We start from the raw sequence: 24,010 nt of genomic DNA, 5'->3' as shown, positions 1-24,010 counted from the left end.
CGGCTGTCCGGCTTCCCGAGCGTCCCGGACACGCTCCGGGCGTGACACGTGGGGACAACCCCATTTGGGCCCCGCATGCATGCGTGACAGAGAGCATCGGCCTTTATGTAAATGTCCTTGCGTGTCTGCATGTATAAATAAAGGTGTGTTCAGCATGTTTTTTTTCTTTGTTGTGTGTCTGTGTTGTTTTTTTTGTCCTCTGCAGATTTCCAGGCATTAGACAGTCCCACTGTCGCACGGCTGCCTAATCAAAGTGCCGATTCTTTAAAAAGACAAATGCTGTCATGTGCTCTTCACCACAGTGTCCCCGCATATAGTGCCTCCCTGGTAACCATCACAGTCCAGGAGCAGATCACAACCACTGCTGGTTCCCTGTTGGACTCTACTGCACTCATCCGTACTCCACACGCCACACAAACAGACCTGCAAGGTAAGTTTAATTCACCTTTTCTTTAACCCTTCCCTCCCCTGGTTTTCGCCGGCGAGTCAATCACACGGTAACAAGATACCGGGATGAATTTAAAGGCTTGTGGCGGCAAGGCGGATCCTTGGCCAAGGTGATGGAGACATTTAGGGGTTACTTTCCATCTGTTTATGAAATCAGGGCCAGAGAAGATATCAGCTTTCCGTGACTGTAAACTGGCCAGATCCGAGCGCAGCTTCCTTAAATGCATCATCTTTTTTCCCCAGCTTCAGCAGCATGTACATCTATGTGCTCCTGGCTGTGGTGAAGCTTAAGGAACCTGTATATATCATCTCTGATTGAATCTGTACAGTAAGGCAGCAGCACGCTGGCCTTCCATATTGCATCGGCAGATATTTCTGCGAGTTACAAAAACTTTGTTTCGGTGTTTGATTATTCACTCCGTTACTGACCTATTTGAGAAAAATGTTAAGCGTCCAAGACGTGAGGGACTGAAATCTATCCTGGGTATCGTCTGCTTCCTCGTCCGGCTTTTTGTGAGAATGTAGAGCCGATCGCTAAATGACCTTGTGCCGTCGTCTCGATCGCTGCGGCGGTGTAGAGATCACTCCTGATTTCACCCCCCCATTGTGCCAAAAGGTACATTCCTCAGATGCCTCCCAAAACAAACCTTAGGGAATTTTGTCCCTAATGCTAAATTTACACCCAAGTCTCATGTGCTCGTCTCTCTAAGTCTATTCCCGGCATTAGACTCGATGTGACACGACGTTCAAACCAAATGAGGACTTTACCTCGTTTTGTTTCCCTCATTCGAACCCGAGATCACATACCAGTATGATGCAGCAGCATTAGCCAGTTGCTGCGGAGTGAACAGGGACAAGCAGAAGGGCCCCATTGTGCACGTCTGCATGTGCGCCATCGGCCCAGCTGTGGATTGGACACACATGAGCATCAGGACGAGCTTTAATAAGACCAAGATGGCTGCCGGCTCCGTGCATCAGTGAGCGCTGAGGCTCAGCGATGCCTTCAGGAACCCAGGAGAGATGCAGCAACGCCTGTCTCGGTCGGTCACATGTGTGTCATGAAGGCGACGGTTCTCTTACATTTGCTTTCTCTCTGCTCTTTTATGGGATTAATAAATATCCAAGTTTTAATTAAGTGCAGAAAGGAATTTTTAACCAGTAGCAGCACTGAGCAAGATCTGCTCCAGAGCCATAAAAAGCCAGACGGCAAGCTTGTTAAGGGCAAGAACGGCTTTCCAGGGTGTGATTGCTATTATCTTCTTCAGCGTCTAATGAAGGATTTTAGGAGAGCGCTCTCTGAACTCTAGAGAAGATGATGGAGGCTGTTGTCAGGAGTCATTATGAAACAATTTGTTGGCCGTCTGTCTCCCCCCCCCCCCTCCCCCGCCGATCTGCTACTCTCTGGGGTGGGGGTGGATGTGGGGGAGGGGTGAGGGCTTTAGATCACTCTCGGCCTATGAGAAGTGGTGGGTGGAGAAGCCGGGGGGTGGGGGGCTTACCTTCCACATTTTTAAGTATAGCTTTTCCAGATAATTAGGGAACATAAATACGCACCTTAGAATTCACTTATTCACTTTTACTATGTCGTTTAAATAGTAATGGGGGAAAAGCAGTAACCCAGTGCAAAGTCTATTGTATCGGATTATAGGGCAGATGCAAAAGTAAGTATAGTGGGAAAAACATGGGTAGTTATTTGATGGAACTCCTCCCCTTTTCACCTTTCTGTACTACTCAGGAATCTAATTATAACACATGTGCAACAGCCACCATGCCGCTGTAACGATAAGTCTTTCACAGAAAAGTCAACTTGCCAAATTTTGGCAGATGCAGAATATATGTAATTTAGTGTGAAATGTAAAATACTGTAGTACTGCTCAGAATCTTCTATATAATCAAATTCCTTTCTGATCTGTTGAACTTTTTTTGAATAAAAGCCATTATAATCCCTTCAGACTCTCTAAGAAAGTATTTTATCAGTTAAGATTAACATAGGGCATGAAATATTAACTGATGTAGCTGGAGTCCAGATATAAACCTAATCTTGATTTTTTTTTTGTCTATTGGCAATTTCCATGTTATTAGAAATTCCTATTTGTGTCTAGATTTTTACATTTGGTCAGATCTTTTTATGGGAGTAGTAAAGAGGAGAAGATGTAGTGACAGACACTAAAGTCTGAGTTTATTTCATTTGTTCTGTGTGCTAGGAAATCAGCCTTCAGGTGTGTTAAGTCGTCTCATCTCTTAATAACCTAAATAAATATACGGAGTAAGTTGTTTGTCAGGATCAGCTCCATCCAGCATGATTCTGGCTAACACTGACCTTTACTATGAGAGTGAAGCTTTCAGTGAATCATGCTACAGTCAAAAGAAAATTCCTGGAGATCTCCATAAAATACAGACACATTGCATTAGAAACAGATTTGAAATATTTTCTGAAAGACCAAGGTGTCACCGAACCACATTCAATGGGGAAAGTTTGGGACAATATCAAATCTTCGAAGGAGAGACTTTCCTATCAAAATCAGTCCAATGGACAGGCACAAAAATAATCCAGGAAGATGCAAAGAATTCTAGAACAACGAATAGGGTTCTGCCAGACTCACTGGCCCCTGTAGAGGTCAAAGATTGTGGCTTTAGAATCAGAAGGACAGTGTGCAGGAGAGAAACAACTGCTTACTGAAGACAGCGATAATGCTGAGCAAAAAGGCACATATGATCCTCAGAATTCCTCAATCAATGTTCTATGAGTCACGAGGGAAAATTGTTGGCTGACATGGGCCCATTCTGTCTGGCAAAAACACAGCGCTACATTCCACAGTGAGAACTTCATACCAATAGTCTGGAGGTGGTGGTGATGGTGGTGTCTTGGTTTGCGGATGTTTTGCCAGAACTGGATAACTTTACGTCATCGGAGGAACCATGATTTCCACCGTCCACCAGAGAATTTGATCATTTGTGCGTCGCGTTCAAACTGAAATGCAACTGAATTGTGCAGCGGGCATTGATCTGAAACACACCAGTATGACAGAATCAGAGAAAATAAGAGAAAATGGCCTAATCATTGTCCAGACATAATCCCCCCAGAAATGTGCAAGCCCACAAATGTCGCTGAGCTAAAACAGCCCTGCATGAAGAAGAGAGCCAAAGTTCCAAGCCAAAGCTACTAAAATAGAATAGAATAGAATAGAATGCCTTTATTTTATTGTCATTGCACAGGTTCAAGTACAATAAAATTTCAATCTTCACATGTCTCATCATATAGACAGGAGGGAAGATCGGGGTTAAAGTAGGAGGTGAGCTATTGATTCAGTGCCCTTGGAGCGGTTTTTGGGATTTAGGCCCATGTTCATAGGCCCAACTGTGATATGGCTACTCTGCTTGCCATGGGATTTGAGCCAGTGACCTCCTGGACACAGGCCCAAATTCCTAACCTGTATTTGGTTGCGGCCACCACTGCCAAAGCAGCTGTAACCTGTTATTGAGTTTTAGGGTGTGTGACGTTTTCACACAATGTTTCAGTGTTGAAAAACTTAATTGAATTATTAACATTTAGGTTTGCGGTTCGAATCCTACGCGCGTCAGGACAGTCACATGTCCGTTGGGCCCCTGAGACAGACCCCTAACCCTCCCTGAAATGCTCCAGGACCCCCAGATAAACGGCCCGACCCTGTGCTTGGACCCCAGCCTTCACTCTCACTGTATATGTGTGTGTGTGTGTCTGATTCAAAGGCGAGCATGATGGGATATGTGGCAAGAAGCATGGGCAACGATAGGTTAATGGTTAGGACTTGTAATTGAAAGATTGCAGGTTCGAATCCCCAACCAGCAAGGTACCGCCCCCAAGCACTGCTCCCTGGGCGCTAAATTAGCTGCCCCCTGCTATGTCACATATGGGTTAAATGCAGAGGACACATTTTGTTGTCGTGTGCTGTGGTGTGTCAACAATGACCACTGATCACCAAATTCTATACTCATCCTTGCACAAATGGCAAATAAAGAATCTTTTCATTTAGTTCATTTATGGTCCATTTCATCATTTTATTTAATTTTCAGTTTTTTGGTTTGTGGCATCCATAATGAAAACAGGCAGAAGACCTTACAGTTGGTACTGTGCAGTCCCCGTAAACAATACATGCCTGTAGTTTTCTGAGATGGGAACTGGATGGATCACTGCTTTTCAAAAGAAAACCTTGCTCCAGTCGTCCCCAGTGCAGGCTCCCGGCTATCCGGAATTTTCTCCCGGGAAGCATTCGGCACAATTCGGAGGAACACCCTGGATGGGATGTCAGTCCATTGCAGGGCGTAAACTCACACACGGCACGCAAACGAAGGGAAATTCCAGCGTGTAGCAAGCAAAGGTTATTATGATAACTTGAACAGACCATTAAAAACAACAACACCGGCACAGATACCATGAAACCTTCATTCCCGTTCAACCCCACAGGGGCGGGAAGGCATGACTGATGTGGGGGAGAGGGGCACTTTTATGCTGACCATCCCCAGAAAAATAATGGTTCCTACATCGAATTTTATTAACCTGTCTCGTTCCTTTGTCCAAAATGGTTTATTTTATTACTCGGTGCTTTTCAAGTGCGATACATATTACCTAAAGTCAAATTAATAATATTCTCAAATATTTGGAGAAAGTGTAAATAAATACAGAGATTTAACCAGATAATAAAACGTATGAAAAGCTTGAATATTCAAATAGCACTTTAGAGCACACTGAAAGATAAAGAAATTCCCAATCTGATATCGATGACTCAAATAGATCTCTTTTCATTAAGTCTACATATTTCCTAAAAAATAATGTGAATTTTTTTTTTAGATATTCCAATTTTATCCATTCCATTTACAAAATATGGTTTTTACTCATCTGAGCCGCAATACCATGCCTGCCTCAGAGAAACAGGCGAGACTCGAGCCGGGTGATGAAGTCCTACGTCCGGATGGCGCTAAACGTCTCTCCCTCATCCACACCATCTCCTTTGCTTTATCCATCTCCCTTTATCTGCACAAAAAGGGACCCTTGACCTTAAAGCTTAGGTTACCTTTCTCTGATGTTGTCAACATCCTGGCTGCTAATGAAGATCGGTAAGGAGAGTGTGGAATGGTGCATTGTGGGACAGATACACGTGAGCACTGACAAACAAAACAAAGAATTATCAATAACCAAAGTTAGTCTACTAGCGCTACGGTCAGAGTTAGCCTCCCACTTTCTATCCTTTGTTCATGTGATTTTTGTTGCACATTCTTCTTTTCCCTGCAGAAATTCTTCACATCTTGTATCCACATTCAAGCACTTCTCAGTCAACCTTCCCATGACCCCTGACCTCTGTTAGACTGCTCACAGACCACCACATTCAGAGCTGCAGTCAATGTCATATGTTGCTGTAGGGGAAAAGCTGTTAATACTGCCCACCTACATCAAGAGTCCGACAATGAAGCACATGTCCTACACAGAGGCACATGTGCATGTCGGAGGGGGGGGGGCGCCCAGCCCACCCCCTCTGTGCATCGTCAGGCACCAATCAGAGCTTGTCAGCAGGATCCTTGAGGAGAGATGCTATCAGTGGGGCTTCTCAGCCTCTCACACCTTAAAGCCCCTTATCTCCCACAAGAGATAACAGCTAGCTGTGGCGAGCTGAGCAGTCTGTGTCCCGTCAGGTCGGGATGGACACACTTTGTAAGTGAAGTGCCTTGATTTCAGGCACCTAAATAACTAAAGCGGTGCCCATATTTACAAACAGTTCTGTAGGTGAAGTGGAGGACTCAGCTTTCCTTGAAACAAACTGCGAGCCAAAACAAAAAAGAAAGAAAAAAAAAACATTCAAGATGTTCCATGTTTTTTTCCACACGGGTCACTCTTTGTTTGTATTGAGGTGCGATCAGAACCTCCCTCTGGGTCTCAAGCCGGTTTTATGTCCTATCAGGATATTAAATGGGAGCCCCCGCCCCCTAATGAAAGGCCATTGTTTTCCCGCATTTTTATGGAAGGTGAGGGCCTTCCTGCTTAATTGCAGACGGCGACCTGTTTTCAGGGGCAGAGCTGCAGTGGTGTGATGAACCTAATAACAAAACAAGCTGTGCAGTGTGGAGCTGCGTTTGCAGTGTTGGGATTTTAATGAGGAACATGTGGACGTGGCCAGATGGAGAGTCAGGAGAAACCCAATCCTGTCCTCTCTCTCCCTCTTTCTTCCACTCCTGCTAACTCACCCTGCAGCCGCTTCCCCGTCGCTGCCTCCTTCTTGTGCTTATTGTCTGCCGCTGTCTAGCTGCTTTCCTGCTTTTAACTCACGTCCCTTCGCTGGTCCCTCATTCCCGCTCTGGACTTATCTTGTTTTCCTTGCCACTCATCGTCGCACTTTCCCTCGTCCCCCTGCGCTTCTCTCTTTTCCCCCCTCTCCCATCCCGTCCCGCTGCCCTCGCCTCTCTCCTCGGCCTTGCACCCTTCCCCGCTTCCCGCTTTGTCTCGTCTGACCGGCTCAGAGGTCGGCGGTTCCTTCTCACTGGCCTGGCATTCAGGCCCCGCTGTGAATCTGACGGCTAATTTTACCCGGCTGACCTCATTTTTCTATTGTGTTAGAACAAGCCATCCTGTGTCACTAGAAATCTACTGGCTTCTGATTTTTTTTCTTTTTTCTTTACCTGATGCATCCCAGCAATTTGCACAAGCCCCCTTGTTTTAAGCAAAGAGTATATGTGTATGCGGGGGCTTGCAATGTAATATGCTCCTAAGAGGGGGGGGGGCGAATAAAGGGATCATTCTCCAGTGCTCAGCCTCAACAAACACCGCATAGGGGTATACTTTCATGCTAAGGATTCTTCTTGTCCACCTGGACCGATTAACTTAGTGCTTCAGTAAGCCACGCTTGAACAATGTTTACAAGCATCAATGTCTCCCATTGTGATTCCTCTAGATGTTTATATGAAGTCTGTTACTACTATAATATCTGTCCTTGCTTATAATTTCCAAAATGTATCTATCAGTTGAATATAAGCAGATTTATTTTGATCTATGTTCAAAGGACCCGGTAGAAAAAAAATCTTTTGTTATTCAAGATTGAGGACCTCCAGGAATACAGGCACTGGGAAATGATTTGTACCACTGAGGAAACACATCTCTCTATCGTTTCACCGTATTTATCTCCGTAGGTAGTACTTGGAATGAATGACAGATACCAGCTTTGCGACAGGTGAGTTGGGTGGTAGAGAAGCTAAAATCTATAGCATGACCTGTCAACATAACAAAAGATACAACGGGTAACTTGTAAATAACTAAAACTTAATCCCGTATAAGAAACACCTACCAAATTGAAGAGCAAATTTCTAGAATTCACTCAGTCCATCGTTTGTTGTTTTTCTGATGAGACCGCCAGTGACATAAAGTCAGGCTTCGTCATCATTTGTTACAATATCGGGAAGCAAAACTCAGTCAGTCCTCAAGTAACCCAAAAAAAATGTTTCGTTAAATTTCCAAAACTCACGGAGTCCACAGAAGCTTCCCATGAACTGCGTTTTGGAAATTTGCTCTTCAGTTATTATATGAGTAATGACTCTGAATTTAAAAGAATAATTGAATAGTTCCAGTAGAATTGAACTGACTTCATTTCCTGCTCTTACTCACTGCCTTTAAGTACCAGGTAGAGCTTGTGTGAGGTGAAATGAGGGCTTGAATCAAACAATAATGGTCCTAAAGAAGGCTGCATGTGTGCAGAGCGGCTGCTGATTTGTGATCAGTTGAATGTCGACTGCACTGAACATTTTGCTTGTATGATTGTTGACTGAACTGCAAATTTTGTTTGTGTGATTGTTGACTCTTCACAATGTTTTGTTTGTGTGATTGTTGACTGCACTGAATGTTTTGTTTGTGTGATTGTTGACTGCACTGAATGTTTTGTTTGTGTGATTGTTGACTGCACTGCATGTTTTGTATGTGTGATTGTTGACTGCACTGAATGTTTTGTTTGTGTGATTGTTGACTGCACTGAATGTTTTGTATGTGTGATTGTTGACTGCACTGAATGTTTTGTTTGTGTGATTGTTGACTGCACTGAATGTTTTGTTTGTGTGATTGTTGACTGCACTGAATGTTTTGTTTGTGTGATTGTTGACTGCACTGAATGTTTTGTTTGTGTGATTGTTGACTGCACTGAATGTTTTGTTTGTGTGATTGTTGACTGCACTGAATGTTTTGTTTGTGTGATTGTTGACTGCACTGAATGTTTTGTTTGTGTGATTGTTAACTGCACTGAATGTTTTGTTTGTGTTATTGTTGACTGCACTGAATGTTTTGTTTGTGTGATTGTTGACTCTTCACAATGTTTTGTTTGTTTGATTGTTAACTGCACTGAATGTTTTGTTTGTGTGATTGTTGACTGCACTGAATGTTTTGTTTGTGTGATTGTTGACTGCACTGAATGTTTTGTTTGTGTGATTGTTGACTCCTCACAATCTTTTGTTTGTGTTATTGTTAACTGCACTGAATGTTTTGTTTGTGTGACTTGCATCCTGCTGTTTCTGAGCCACAGGGCTCATCCTGTATGCTGCAGGGGGAAAATAGGTTATGATGTCAAAGAGAAATAACCAGAAAAAAATCAGTGGAATGTCTTCTTGGGAGAAACTGTTCTCCTGTGTGTTGGGAAAATAAACAAAGAATCCCCCCCTTGAATTGCAAACCATAAATCTTAAAGGAATCAAATAGTTGGACTGATCTCACGTTTATGTTGTCATGAAATCTCACACCTACCCACCGATCTAAAAAAATGTTCTGCATAGTTCTTCTGAAAGAGACAAATGTGTGGGGCCTAAAGAAGACTATGAATATCCGTGGTATTTATTTATGCTTAAGTTTGTTGAATTTTTTTATTATTGACCAAATACAAAAAAATGAAGACACTTCAACTTCACATTTTTGTCATCCCTATGGACTTGCTGACATCTGCATTTTTTTCTGTAATAGCACACTAGGTCATAATGATAACATCACACATCTAGAAACTTAACTAATGAAAAGGAACCACGTCATCTGATTTAATGATAGCGTCTGAGCAGTGACATCCTCCACCAGAGTCCCCAAAAGGCACAGTCAAGAAGTGACTTTGTACCAGGAGTCATTAGTACAGTAGCAGCTGCCCAGGTAAACCTGTATCTTGGTCCGTTTGCGGCAGGCTGTGAATAGCACTTTTCCAAGAGATACCTAGAATTCGATGGTGATGCAAATGAAAACATCAGTCACTGGAACACAGACTCATTTGAGCAATATGCAAGAGTTTTTGGCCAAGGCAGAGTGCATGTCAAAATGTACTTCAAACAGGTACTAGGCAAGTTTACACTGAACCGTTTAACATAATTAACTTTAAAGACTGCTGACTTGCAATCCATAGACGGCCTTATTCAAACATAAGTTGTAACTCTGCCGTTCGCTCTTGCACCTCCCCTCTGCCGTTCAAAGGCTCTCTATTGGCTTACCTGCTCATGATTGACGGTAGCCATCATCGCATAAATTAGTGGGCTAGCGAATGGCTGGGTCTTATATTAGCCACGCCCCGCCCTGCGCCTAGGCCCCGCCTCCCCCGATCCCCGCCGCGGTCTGGCCCGCTTTAGGGTGACAGCATTGGGTAAAGGATGTGAATTTGTCTTTAATTTCCTGCAGCTCCATCGCCGTGCAGCGGCAGTCAGCGAACCCCATTCTAACTGAATGGATTGGCATGGGGAAAAGCGGACCTCAAAACCTGGCTAAGCGGCGGCTTTGGGACTGTCTTTCTCTTACGATGGTGTTTTTTTCACTGCTCCTCAAACCAGGTACTTCACCGTACGATACTATTCACAATATCTGCATTGCAAGTATAGTTTTTTTTTTCCCACCCTAACAGTAAACAGTGAACTGCACACTCTGGGGAGAATTGTTTGCCTGGAATGCATTCAGATAAAAGTGCGAAATCTGCACATCTTTAATGTGCATTTAATGAGGGATATCTCTGCGTATTAAAATTGGTAATTATGTGAATAATGTATTCATAGTACTGTAGCTGAAGATCGGTATCGTTTGCAGATAAACTGATCTGTTCTTTAACGACAAATTTGATGTCGATAGCTGATATGGAACAACTTTGTATATTGTGTTTGTTAATGAGCTATTTGTTATGTATTTTATGAGTATGTTTTTCGTATTCGAAAAGTGATTTTTAAAAGCAAAGTAAATCGGACGTATTTCCCCTTTTCTGGACACGGACTGTAACTTCGGGAATAGTGTGCAGGGACTTGCATAGATGACTGCGAGTAATATACGCTCCTGTGGTTGGGTGTCGGCGAATATTATGTTGCTTCTTTAGTTAAAACAAACAACCAAGGAATGATACACAGACGTCTGAAAATAGCCGTTCTAAGTTGCATACGTATGTTTTTCCTTCTTTGTTTTTATCAAATCAATCTATAAGTAGCTACTAACAGGCCTTCACCAGCCTACCGACAGGAAAGGTTATTTTCCACTTCACTTGTAAGTTTTAATGGTGGTCCTGATTTGTAGCGCCAGCCAACTCTGTGTAAAGCCTGTGCGTTCGTTTTATTTTATTTATCTAACTATAATTGCGGTCTAAAGTCAAATAAAAACTGTGATCCACATCTCCACTGAGTTTATAACCTGAATCAAGTATTTATTTGAACTGCACTAGTTCAGAAAAGTGCAGATAAAACAGCATGAAGGCTGTTGTACGTGAATTAATGACAAATCAAAAAGTTTTCTCCACTTTGCACGTCGTTCATTAAAAGGTATATTTAATTTGATAACTGTTTCGAAATATGTTTATTAATGAGTTTTTGAATAACGACTTTTGGTAAATACAGACATAATTATTTATGGAACCCAAAATATTAAAATATAAGTTTTTAATATGAAAACTTTGTAAACATTAATAAGTGTTCGAAGATTAAACTTCATTCTAGTATTTGTATCATGATCATCGCTATTATTAGTATTACATTAATAGAAAGCAATTCTTTTGTCCTTTACCTGAATTATTCATGAATATAAAGTTATAGGCACAGTGCATTTCACAACTTATTGTCCAAAACCGTATGACAAACTATGTCCTGTACGTTTTAACCTTTTTAAAAGCTAGGATTAAAGAGAAAGTTTAGAAGAATGTTCTTTGAAGAATATCCCTCTAGATTTTTGATGGCTTTTAAGATTCTATTAAACAGTGTTGACAGATAATACTTAACGCTCTATATTTTGCTTTATACCACGAAGCAGCTAGTATTTGGGGCTTGTTACCCTGAATTCTAATCATAGGGACATTTAACTCTAAGGGAGTTAATACGGTTTTTAATATGGAAAAAATGATCACCGTCATAAGTGTGCTACAGTCGTTAGCTCATAGCTAGTGTTCTTATTCAGTAATTATTTTTGCATCTGGTATTAGTGTAAGTGACATTCAGGCCAACTCCTGAGCAACAAGAGGCAATGTGGTCTGCAAAAAAAGCAGCTTTACAGGGTCGCCTTTGTTGATTCTGTTACCAGTTTCTTCACGCAGTGCAAAAAAACAAGTTCCCAGCCTCGTTGTTTACACTGTGCCACCGTCCACGTTTTCGTCTGTGTAGCTTCAAAGAGGAATGTGTTACAGCCATCGTGCTATGATTTTTAAAGGTCTTCTAAATGTCAGGGGCTATATTCACTTATGAGACTTCATGTCAAACAATGTAATGAGAAAATTCAAGTCACTTAAATCTGAAATCAAATTCTCCCAGAATCCGTTGCAAACATAAAACAAAGGCAGGTGCCGGATTACTTTGCCAGACATGATTGTCTGTTTTGATTCATATACTAAAAATTGAATTGTGCCTGTGACACGCTGAAAGTGTGTTGAACAAGTGTTATATAATTCTTGTGTGTAATAGGTCTTGTACTGTGAGATAAAATAATGATTATCACGCTTACAATCAAAACTCCAGCTTCCACTGTTTGTGCACATTTAGAATTTAATTATCATCTAACCCTAATTCCAGTTAACTGAACGTTACCTAAAGTTACCCTTTCAGTTAGATAATTGAAAAAATATCAATTATCTTAAATGTGTAAACAAGAAGTTAAAGCAACTGAAAATATAAACTAACAAGCATGCCTGTAATATTTCTGTATAGCTACGTACTTTACATGTTATTTTGGAAATATGAGTCCTGTGTGTCATGAAGTGAGCAAACAGCACATAAAGGGTGTTGTATTGCAGTTTGGTCTAGGTCAACAGCCGTGCGAGATGTTAAAGTCGCCCGGGACTTGGGGTTTCTGAGCAGAAATGTACCACCTTCTTCCAAAACTGCACCATTCATCATATTTGATAGTTGCTGAAGCTCCTGCTGTTGGTGTCCCTCCAGACAGACCCAACAAACGCTGTGTGAGGGAATACAGTCTGGCCACTAAGTGGGTCTCGGAAGACAGATAACTCTGTTTTGGGGCTCTGTGAAACAAATGGCCGGCGTACAGGAAGCGGTAGAGGGGCGGAGCCTGTCGGAGGTGTGGTGTAGCCTCACCCACCAGCGTGTCGCCGGAAGGTGGGGCAGTATAATGAAAATGGATGCCTTGTTGGACTCATAGCATCTACACATTTTCTGCTTTTAGTCTAAACCGTCCGAATCACCGTCGCCTGCTGTTTAGGGAATGAGTCTGTTAACTGAAGGAAAAATGTGTCCGTACATAAAGCCAGTCTGACACCTAAAGGTAAACTATTATTCCTTCCTGGGTCTCTGTTATAAGTCATGGCTGCACGTCAACACAACACAGCAGTGAGTTTTGACGGAGCTGCCGGTGTGGTTTACGGAAGCTGGATTAACTAAACTGAGTTACCGGCTAAACTGGTTTTATGTTTTAACCCCTTGTGGCGTTCAGCAAGAAGTCCCGTTCTTTGGTTTTATGAAATTTAAATTTAGTGAAAAGTATGTGATTTCTTTTCATCCCTTTGAAAATCACAGAGGCACTTAAATCTTTCTGGATTTCTTTTTAAAAAAAAAAACTAGATTTTCTGTGACACCCTGGCCATGTGACAGTTACACAGAGGTAATGTGTCTGACGGCCCTTTCTATCTGCTTCACAGCATGTTGCCAGCAGTGTCGGATTCAGCGCTGCAACGCAGAGTATGTGGCCTCTACGTCGCCCTCTAGTGGTCTGCCGGAGGAGGCAGCGGCCGACATGGACTACTGCACCGCGCTGCGGGCCTACTCCCTGTGCACCCGCCGCACGGCGCGCAGTTGCCGCGGAGACCTGGTCTACCACTCGGCTGTCTTCCGCATCAGGGAGCTCTTCTCCCAGCACAACTGCTCGAGCGACGGCCCCACATCCTCTGCCAAGGCCCCCAGCACCTCGAACCCGGCCATATCAGAGCTCTGCGACTACGAGGGCCGGGCGCTGGCCTCGGGGTCGGCCGGACCGCAGAAGAAGTACGCCCACTGTGGATTATTCGGGGACCCGCACTTGCGGACGTTCCGCGACGAGTTCCAGACCTGCAAGGTGGAGGGAGCCTGGCCCCTCATCGACAACCGCTACCTGTCAGTGCAGGTCACCAACGTGCCCGTGGTCCAAGGCTCCAGCGCCACTGCCACCAGCAAGGTACGAGTCTGACGCCTTCCCTGGGCACCACTGAAAGGCTAAACATCCAGCGCGTAGCCGCAGGAACGTGCTGGTGCTCAGGGTGGCCAAAAGGTTCTTGTCGTCGGTGGCGCCTACAGAACATACTGGTGTTTATGTTTCCTTGAGGCTTCAAGGATCGTAGCTAAGCTGCCATCGTTAAAGCTGATGGAGAACAGATTATTTGATGAATGTTTAATGTGGATCTGAAATACCATTAAAGGTACCATCTGTACATAGCCGTTCTGCTATAATTGCTAAATTTGCAAACTAATCCTTCAGGAACAGATACACGTGCATGAAGAATGCAATGAAATACGAAGCACTTGTAACGTAAAAGACTTGTGTAGATCCAGTAGGTGTTAGCAGCCACTGAATTAAGCTACAGAAGGTCTTAATTTACAGTCTGCGTAGGACTCAGATGCAGGTCTGTTAGCAGCTTAGCTTTAGCAGTGACCAATAGCCTCATTAGTACAGCATTGCTGGCTCTGCTGCAGGTTAATGTTGTGCTGTTCTCTGTGCCTTAAAGTCCACATTGTATTAGGGGTGAAAAACACTCATCAGGTATAACGAGGTCAGACCTACGGTGCTGGGCAGCGCTGAGAGGTTACCCCACATTAGCCATGTGCTGCTTGCTTTGAGTATGATACTAAAACAACTGCATTTCTAACTCATTAGTACAGTGTGTCTCAGTTCGGTCCTCGGGGACCCGCAGACAGTCTATGGACTGTCTGGCAGGGAGCTGGGAGGGAGCAAAAATGTGGACCGTCTGGCAGGGAGCTGGGAGGGAGCAAAAATATGGACTGTCTGGCAGGGAGCTGGGAGGGAGCAAAAATGTGGACTGTCTGGCAGGGAGCTGGGAGGGAGCAAAAATGTGGACTGTCTGGCAGGGAGCTGGGAGGGAGCAAAAATGTGGACTGTCTGGCAGGGAGCTGGGAGGGAGCAAAAATGTGGACTGTCTGGCAGGGAGCTGGGAGGGAGCAAAAATGTGGACTGTCTGGCAGGGAGCTGGGAGGGAGCAAAAATGTGGACTGTCTGGCAGGGAGCTGGGAGGGAGCAAAAATGTGGACTGTCTGGCAGGGAGCTGGGAGGGAGCAAAAATGTGGACTGTCTGGCAGGGAGCTGGGAGGGAGCAAAAACGAAAACATACACCGACTGTTGGTCCCCGAGGCCTGGATTGGGAGCTGGCAATGGTGTTACACACCAGAAACCTTAAAGCATTCAGTAAGTTTTCTCCAGTATAAGGTTTAATGCAGGAATGTATCGGTTGATGCCATGTACTTGAGACAGTAAATGAATACATTTTTCACAATACTGACGTATCATTTGTCATTCTTTTCATTGGTTGGAATGCATAAATTGAAGGAAGGTTATAAGTTTACTTGGCATTTAGTCTTCTTGGTAAATGCCAATCTTTTATATATGTAAAAGTTCTAGCTCTTTAAAATTTAACTCAAAACTCAAAAAAATGCTTTATCAGTGGATGACTTGTTGCACTCTTTCAGTTTTTAGCACCTGTCTCTTTAAATTTACATACCAGTATGTTCAGGCTGGTTTTTCCATTTACCTGCCTAGCCAATGCCTCCACAGAAAGACTCTCTGTTGACCCAAGACTCATGACATACAGTTTTGTTGCTACGGTGCACGTTTACAACTCCGGGAAGGAAAAACACGGCAGTGATTCATTGCCATACCGTTTCAGGGCTTTACTTTTGTGCAGATGGAAAGGAGAAAAGTTTGTCACTTTTTCTAATGTATACAAATAGTTCCCGGGGCATCGCATGTTACGTTGTTGTGAGAGATCATATAAAATTTCTATAAAAAGGACTTGGAGTTTGAGTAGGAAGGAGCTTGTAGTTTTTGGGATGTTTGGATGTAAGTCCTAGATTTTCATTTGAAAAATGTGTCCAGTGAGTTAGTGTGCAATGGTAGATTTATAGGTGTTTGTGTGTGTGTCTTATATAATGGACATGTTCATGGTACATTAAAAGAAGGAATTGTGGTATTGTGTCACTGTGGAAAGGTCCATGTTTGGGCCAACATAAATGCATGTTTTTGTAATGTGAACTTGACTGAGTATTTCAGACTATCAGCAAACACAGAAATAGTGGGTGTTTACTTTATTAGGGAATAGTATACTCTGGAGTGGAATATACTCTAATTGGGAAGGAATCCTAAGAATCCCAAATGACAACTGAGAACAGCTTGTAAAATCTGGAAATTAATTACCTTAGTGATTCTTTCCACATGGTAGTCAGGTAGCATGTTTAGAAGGCGCCCCCTGGTGGACGCAGTGAGTTATTGTATTGTTGTGTTTGGAGGAGTGTAAAAAAAACGCAGAGAACATGGAGAAGTACTTAACAGCTGACAATCCTTGGGGATTTTCTACTCTTAAGAGAAAAGGCACGGATGTATTTTTAATTCCTCTGCTTCTTTGTTGAATAGTCTCTATAAATAAATAATTAGCTTCATAGTTCTTTAATAAATCATCTTTTAAGTTAACCTTTAATATAATAATATATTACAGATTAATAGCAACACCTGAACAAGATATACCTCTGTGCCATTAAGCAGCTGCTTAATTATTCCTTAATCATCGAGCTGACTTACTGACTTACGGGCTGGGTGTAGTCGTTTTCCCAGCATGACCAATGGAGGCGTGATCGTACCTTGAGGTCTTTGTTTTCACCAAACATGCTTCTGCAGCCGTGTGGTGGGAATGGGTACTGCACGCGTACATTTGTTGGCTCTTGGCTCTGTAGGAGGCTAAAATAAGTAATGGTGATTAAATCTGAGTAAGTGTGATTCAGCTGTCAGTTGAAATCTATCTTTGGTTTTTAACCTTCATACTTAAGTTTCTTGTGAGACTTATTTTGTGTGTTTGGTGGAGTGTTTGTACTGATAAGCTGAAAGAATTCATTTTCCAGTCCTTACAAAGTAATGCACTGCCTAATGGAATTATGATCGTTTGTTTAATGAACAATTAAGTCACTTAATGACAGATTAATTTTAAGCACTTTGAACACTGATTCATGCCGTTTGAGGTAGCCACAGGAAGCAGAGTTAAGGTGGCATATTCAAACCTTTACGAGCACAAATGTAACTATAAAACTCTTATTGGATTTTGATCTTATAACTAATAGTTTTTACAGCAGCCAATAAAACCATGAGAGGATGGTTGGACAGAAAGGGTGGCATAAAAAAACTGAGTGCTACAAAAACGGGGCTGAGATTCACTTTGATCATAAGTTACTCATCATTAAGCGGCAGCCTATCGAAAGGATTTCTGTCTGGGTAATTAAGATGATTGAGTACAAAGCAGTATTGGAAGTCCGGAACTTCGGAAACCACATGTTAATGTTTAAGAGAATGTAAGGGATATATTTTAATGCGAGTAATAAGCGGCACATTTGCTGCGTTGGAAACAATAAAGAATAAATGCCATGTAAAGTTTTTTTTAATTAAATATGAGAATAATGGATTATGATGAGACATATGAAACAGCCAGAGGTTTCTAGGTGTTTGTCACAGTCACCCCTGGGATTAGCTGTGACTTCTCTTCTCTCCCTTTGACAGATCACTGTGATCTTTAAGGCGTTCCGTGGCTGCACAGAGCAGAAGGTGTATCAGGCCACCACCGAGGACGTTCCGGTGGCCTTCCTGGACGGCACGCGGAGCGGAGGCGATGTGGGCAGCCTGTGGATGGCGGAGCGGGCCGGGCCGGGCGGCCGCCACGTGCAGATCCAGGCGCGGCACATCGGCACTTCCATCATCGTGCGGCAGGTGGCGCGGTACCTGACCTTCGCCGTCCGCATGCCGGAGGACATGCTGGACTACGCAGAGGAGAGCGGCGAGCTGCAGCTCTGCCTGCACGGCTGCCCGCGGAGCGAGCTCATCAAGGAGCACACCCTGAGCCGGCAGAGCCCCCACCCGCGGCTGCAGGGGAGCGCCACGCCCGCCGTCCCCGGCCCCGCCCTGCCACCTCGCCAGTCCTACACGGTGGCACTCGCTACCGCCAAATGCCGGGAGATCCTGCAGGTGGAGGATGTCTACTTCCAGTCCTGCGTCTTTGACCTTCTTACAACGGGGGACCCCGAGTTCTCCATGGCGGCGTACGGAGCCCTAGAGGACCTCAAAGCCCTACCTCCAAGCAGGCTGAAGCAGAACGCGCCCCGGACCCCCAGACTGTCGAACATGGCCGGCCCCCTTCCTGAGAGCAGCTCGCACACTCTCTCACTGCTGGCCGTCCTTCTCCTTGCTCTGATACTTTCCTAAAAAAGTACACAGCGATAGCAATTATTATTGTAATAACAGTCAATTTTGAGGGAAGCGAAGTCAACTTGACAGAGGAGTGCTTGGAGACCCGGGGTGGGGGGAGGGGGGGGTTTTGAATAGATTTTTGAGGTTGCATCTCTTGTCCCCGGTATTTTCCGTAGGATGTCTGGCTTTCCGCCCTCCACGTCCGCTGCATGTGCGGAGATAAATGCCCTCATTCGTCCTAAATTAATGTCTCGCATTATTACCCTGTGCCCCCCCCCCCACCCACACCCCCATCTGCAGATGCCAGGTACCTGTGTCACAGCTTGAGACTTTTTTGGCTGGAACGTAAAGGCAGCTAACAGACTCACTTCTTTTGTAAATATTCTCTTTATTTTGGAAATAACGCCAAGAACAGGCAGCACAACACAGCAGGCCAGTCGTACGATACGAACCACGCCGTGAAACTGCGGCCAGAGAGCTGACCGGGATTCTGCCCCCATTCGTCACGTTCATCCTCCACATCTCACAGCAAACAGGCTGACATGAAGGTTTATGTGTAACTAAAACGTTTCTGTGAATGTGTGTGTTGCTAAAATGGGATCCAACAACTTTACGGAAATACTACCTATCTGTATTTTCATTAGATGTATTTATGTCTGTACCTCATGACCTGACCTGATCCATCCGTTAATCACTCCTCCCTTAAGCAGCTCAGCTTCCAGTATTATTTTGCCAGGTTTAAGATAAATCGTCTATATAATAATAGTTAATATATTAAAAGATTGTATATACATTTTTTTGTGTACATTTGCCTGTATATAATTGTTTTAATTATAATTTGATGTACACCCCTGTGTCTGGGGATAGTTAGATTTTTATTTTTTTTTGCCTATTTGTAAGAGCAAGTGGAATAACGTGTAGACATTTAATCTGTTGTTTTCAATATTAAAAAACGGTGTCTTGCATATATTTTGTTATTTATTTTACTCAGACGTCGAGTTTTCTTTCGGCGAGACTCTCATTAGTGAGGTGGTAATTGGACCTGGACCTTGTACTTACAGGACTGGCATTGGAATCCAATTAAATTTGAGTTTTACACCTCTTGAAAAATGACTTGGGCAATTACTCGCTTTAGCTGAATAAACATCCTTCAGTCCAGGGTCTGGGTTTGTATTGAGTTATCTCAGGAAAATGCGTTCCTCAAAATTCCTTTCGTGCCGTATTGAAGAACTTTCCGATTCATTTTCTGATCCTCTGGGATGGGAATTAATTGCTCCTATCCTTCAGACTCACAGGACGCGAGATGATGCAACATCAGGCAACGGTCCTGCCTTGGTCACTTGACAGCCACTGTGCACCTTGTGGAAGTGAACTCATATTGTAGCACTTGTTAGCTTGCCGTTGCTTACAGCTTATTTGGGGACAAACTGACATTTAAAGTGAAGGCGGACAGGATCCATATGCATTTAAACACAGCCTAATTGCTATGGCATTTATCCTGTGGCTAAGCACTGTCTTCAAAGGCTGTTTGGGTTCAGCTCTGTTTTGTTATTTACAGACCATTACCTGCACAATAAACTAATGAAAAGATTTGTTCATATCTAAAAAAAAAAAGGATAATTTTGAAAAACGTGCTAAAATAAAGCGCAGATTGAGCAGCAGTTTCCATTCAAGGTTTTAGTTATTTAATGCTTGTCTCTGTGCATGTTCAACTTCATGAATTTCCAGAATAGAGTGAAATGTAATGAAAGTAATTAAGGTGTATCGAGCAATAAGGGGTATTGATCCGTTCTGTGTAATGGAATTAACCGCAGGGATTTATGCACCACAACTATTATACAAAATTTCTGCCCAGATGGGGACTCAGTCGCACAGATTGACAGGAAATGACGTATTGATAGTGCTTGTTCTTCTGGTAGGGTGTTCACATGCTGACGCTTCATAATGAATTCATATACAAATAACTGGCTTATTATTTCCCGTTATTTGCGATGCCCTACAATATTCTATAGAAAACTGGCTCTTGTTCACTGCGTAAAATAAATAACCTTAAATAGCATTAAGGATGTGTCCTGCAGAAATTCTTCCCCATATACAAATTTAGCGTTTACTGGCCTCATGAAGTCCATCCTGCAATGTACCTTAATTATTAGCATATAAGGTGATATTAGCGGTTCTTAAATGTGCAGTTTGTGTTGAATTACTGTAGGTTCTGTGAGGCATTCATCAAAAACCGCTGTGAAATTTGGCAGAGAGCAGCCGGTCGTTTCTCTCCAGTGTTATATAGGCCTATGTATATATTAGCCATATATACACACTGATGTAATAATTCCTTTTAGTACAAATAAAATACTTTTCGGGCCGCTTCCCTATAACAGGTACAGCTTTCCCATGTGTAATCCTGAATTGGAGCGGCGTGCGGTGGGTGCCGCTTGCCCATATTCGTGCATCCCAGTGTAAATGTCAACTGCGGCCGCCTGCGGAGCGGAGCTGCCCGGCCTGTCGGGTCCTGCCAGCGCCTGCACCTTCAAACGAGATTCGCCCGGCGATGTAACAGTATTTTTTTAATACCAATAAATAAAAGCGGGACAGCGCAGGGCAGATGCACAATTCATAAACAAACGTCGTTTGTGGTGAAGCTTCGGTGACATTGCATGCATGGGCTTTATTTATTTTTGCTAAGTAAGGCTTTAATTTCCCCTCCCCCTTCCGAGGTGGGGGCCGCACTTTCGTCCGCATTTATCATTACATGCTTAGCGTATGCCAGGTGCCTTAAATCTTATGATGGGGCGGTGCTTGGTCTCAGTTATTTCTGATTGTTTTATATCGCTGTGGGGAAGAAGGGGACGGTAATGCGCTTCGGAGGTAAATCCCCCCACTAGCCATCTCCTTCGGGGGTGGGGGGCCGTCGCTCCCGCTTAATTATAATCCGTTTCTTTGACTTTACCGGCTTTATGGCGCCTGCCATTTAGGCTGGTAACTTTAATTCGACACAATAAAAGCACCCTCACTCCCCCTTGTCGATAAAACACCAAGTTCCCGACCAACGTAAATGATCGGCTTAAGTAGGCTGCGTTTAATACATAGATTAGTCCTTTACCGCTACTTGAATGATTGCCTCTTAAACTCGGGATATGGGGGGGGGGCAGCAATCAAATAAGTATAAGGAAAGTTTTCAAATTTAAATTTGTTCTTTTTATTTAACATCTTAATGGGTTTAGAATTTTTAGGATGCCGCTCGATCTGTTTTAGCTGGTTTGGTTAAGCTTACTTAGGCTGGATGAAGTCAAAAGTCTCAGCAATTAATGTAACAGTTTGCTATTCGTATCGTGTTAGCTGCAAAATCAACAGCTTTTAACAAAACTCAGTGTGCCGCCGCATCTAGTCATGGTGTTTATAATAATATCCTTATAATGCCAGATAAAACAGAAATATTTTTTATCTCACTGACGCAAACACACCAGACTAAACGGTGCTCACAGTGTTTGAAATGAACCTGATGATGACGGAGTAGATAATGAAAGAAAGAGATCTTACAGTGTATCCTTCCCTAATTGCATGTCTGTCTCAGTCTTAATTATTTTATAAACGGGGTTGAGTGGATGGATGTGAGCTCTGGAAAGGCGTCCATGGCCGCCCCTGCTGAGAAATCGGTGGCTTCGCCATGAATAAACGGCAAAGCAAAGGCGTCGGTGGATCAGCAGCTTGCAGGCGGCGGACAGACGCGTCCTGCCGGGGCCGCGGACTCTGCTGTTTCCCCTCGGCCTCGCAAAGTCATCGCGTTAAGTCGTGACACGAAGACGGGCTTATTTACAGCCAGGCACACTGATGCATTAAACTGGCATATTTATGCTACCGACACAGATGGCGAGCGAGCAGGCTAACCACAGAGATAAATTCTTTCATCTGTTTATCTGTTTATTTTGTGTCACATCACATATTCTGGGTCAGCTTTTGAAAATGCAAATCAGTTGTTAGAAGTTATTAAACTTTTGTTGCGCGCGCTTGTGCGCGTTTCCGTCTTCCGTCTTCTGAGCGACTGCATGGGTGCCGGAGCCCAGCTGCAGGAAATCAAGAAAGGGGAGGTGCTGGGGAGGTGACGGAGGTGGAGGGATGCGGTGTACGGCTGTCACCGAGTCAATCAGCGACCTCTCTTATTTATAAGCACACAAGTGACAAGACCGTCGGCTTTTAAACACTTCCCTCATGGGCGATGTTCTAAATGAACTTCTGAGCCCCAAATGTAATCCAAAATGCAACTATATACACAATGCCCTTTGGGTAATGACTTGCAAATAGCTTTTGCTGAACTGTTTTTATGTTAATAGAATTTACGGAAACTAAATGCATTGTTAGTCTCAGAATTGGCCATACGGTAATGAGATATGGTAAACTGTCAATCAATCCACCGAGTTAGATTTAAGCAGAGTAACAAACCATTATAAATGTAGATTCTATAAACACAGCTGACAGAGTTATTTAGCGTATTACTGCATCATGTTTAAACATCTAGATATTTGCACGTACCTTCTCTTGGTCCGCAGGAGGACAAAACAAAAATCAACAAGGTAAAAGACTAAATGTAATTTCAGTTTAGTTACGGACGCTGTCATTAAGACGCGGAGGCATGTGGCTGTCCGGCTGCACGGATTTCAAACAGCCGCGAGACCCATGACTTGCAAACAAGGTTTGATCACTTGAATCAGCACTGAGCCTTCGCGCTTTCAATCCTCCTTAAGAGTTGACAGAGTTTTCCTTTTTATTTGCCTGTGTTCTAATGGCTGTGTTTTTCAGTGACACTGGAAGTAAGGCCACATTATAAAGGACACAATCTCTCTTTGTTAGAGCTTTCTTCTATTATGACAATTTATTTCATCCTTGAAAATGGTGAGAGCAAACAACAGTATCCAGCTATTCTCTGCCTTTAAGATAATATAGGCTACATAGTATCAATGCTAAATACTCAATACATTTTCCTGGCGGGGGGTTTAGACTGGGTGGAGCGGTCTGGTAACCCATAGTAGGGGTGTCACTGATGTGCTTTGCCAACCTGGGGGCGGGAGTAAATAGCGGGGGGCGGGTTAAAACTCGTAATTTTACTACCCGACTACGTGTCTCCTTGAACCCTGTATACACTGTTAGCAGGATTTCTCCTGTGAGGTCAACCCCCCCACCCATGTACTGCAATTGTAAATATTGCGGTATAGTCATAATTTAATGACGGAATTTGCAAATTATGGGCTGAAGTGAGCAGGCCCTCTGCCATCTGACGATACAGGCCAACAACGATGCATGAGAAAGTTCTGGGGCGAGTGTGCTTTGCGGAGTCCGATTAGCCCACCACACTGCCTAGCGTAAAGAAGCAATATGCAGAAGTGACGACAGCATGAAAGAGATGTCAGGAGGTCTCAATAAGTTGTTTAAAGCAGACGCGATTAACTTTTTGATACTTTTAATATATGCAAAAGAATACATTATTTGGAGCTCAATGTCAGCGGCCCCAGTGATCCAATCGGACAACTTCCGAATCTGACACGTAATACAAGAAATCGGGGGTAACATGTAACGGAGAATTAATCAGGATGAGCATGCGGATGAAAGTCTGGGTTAATTCCGCAGCTTCCTCACATCTCTCCTCTTTGCCGTCTGTAATTAGAGTGGTTTTGTTTGTTAGACAATTCTCTT

At 43.5% G+C, this 24,010-nt stretch overlaps 1 protein-coding gene across 1 annotated transcript; it reads left to right on the top strand.

Moving 5' to 3' along the window:
• The first annotated feature begins 311 nt into the window (after positions 1–311).
• Positions 312–19,290, top strand: rgmd (RGM domain family, member D). Its single transcript, XM_023844185.2, has 5 exons — positions 312–430; positions 7,603–7,643; positions 10,103–10,251; positions 13,536–14,047; positions 17,642–19,290. The coding sequence occupies exons 2-5, from the start codon at positions 7,615–7,617 to the stop codon at positions 18,338–18,340; spliced, it is 1,389 nt and encodes a 462-aa protein (XP_023699953.2). The 5' UTR covers positions 312–430; positions 7,603–7,614; the 3' UTR covers positions 18,341–19,290.
• Positions 19,291–24,010: the final 4,720 nt, after the last annotated feature.

The sequence above is a fragment of the Paramormyrops kingsleyae genome, chromosome 15 (assembly GCF_048594095.1).
Source record: "Paramormyrops kingsleyae isolate MSU_618 chromosome 15, PKINGS_0.4, whole genome shotgun sequence".
In the NCBI taxonomy this organism is placed as follows: domain Eukaryota; kingdom Metazoa; phylum Chordata; class Actinopteri; order Osteoglossiformes; family Mormyridae; genus Paramormyrops; species Paramormyrops kingsleyae.
Note: the sequence above shows the minus strand (reverse complement) of the source record. Positions and strands in the feature narration are given on the sequence as shown.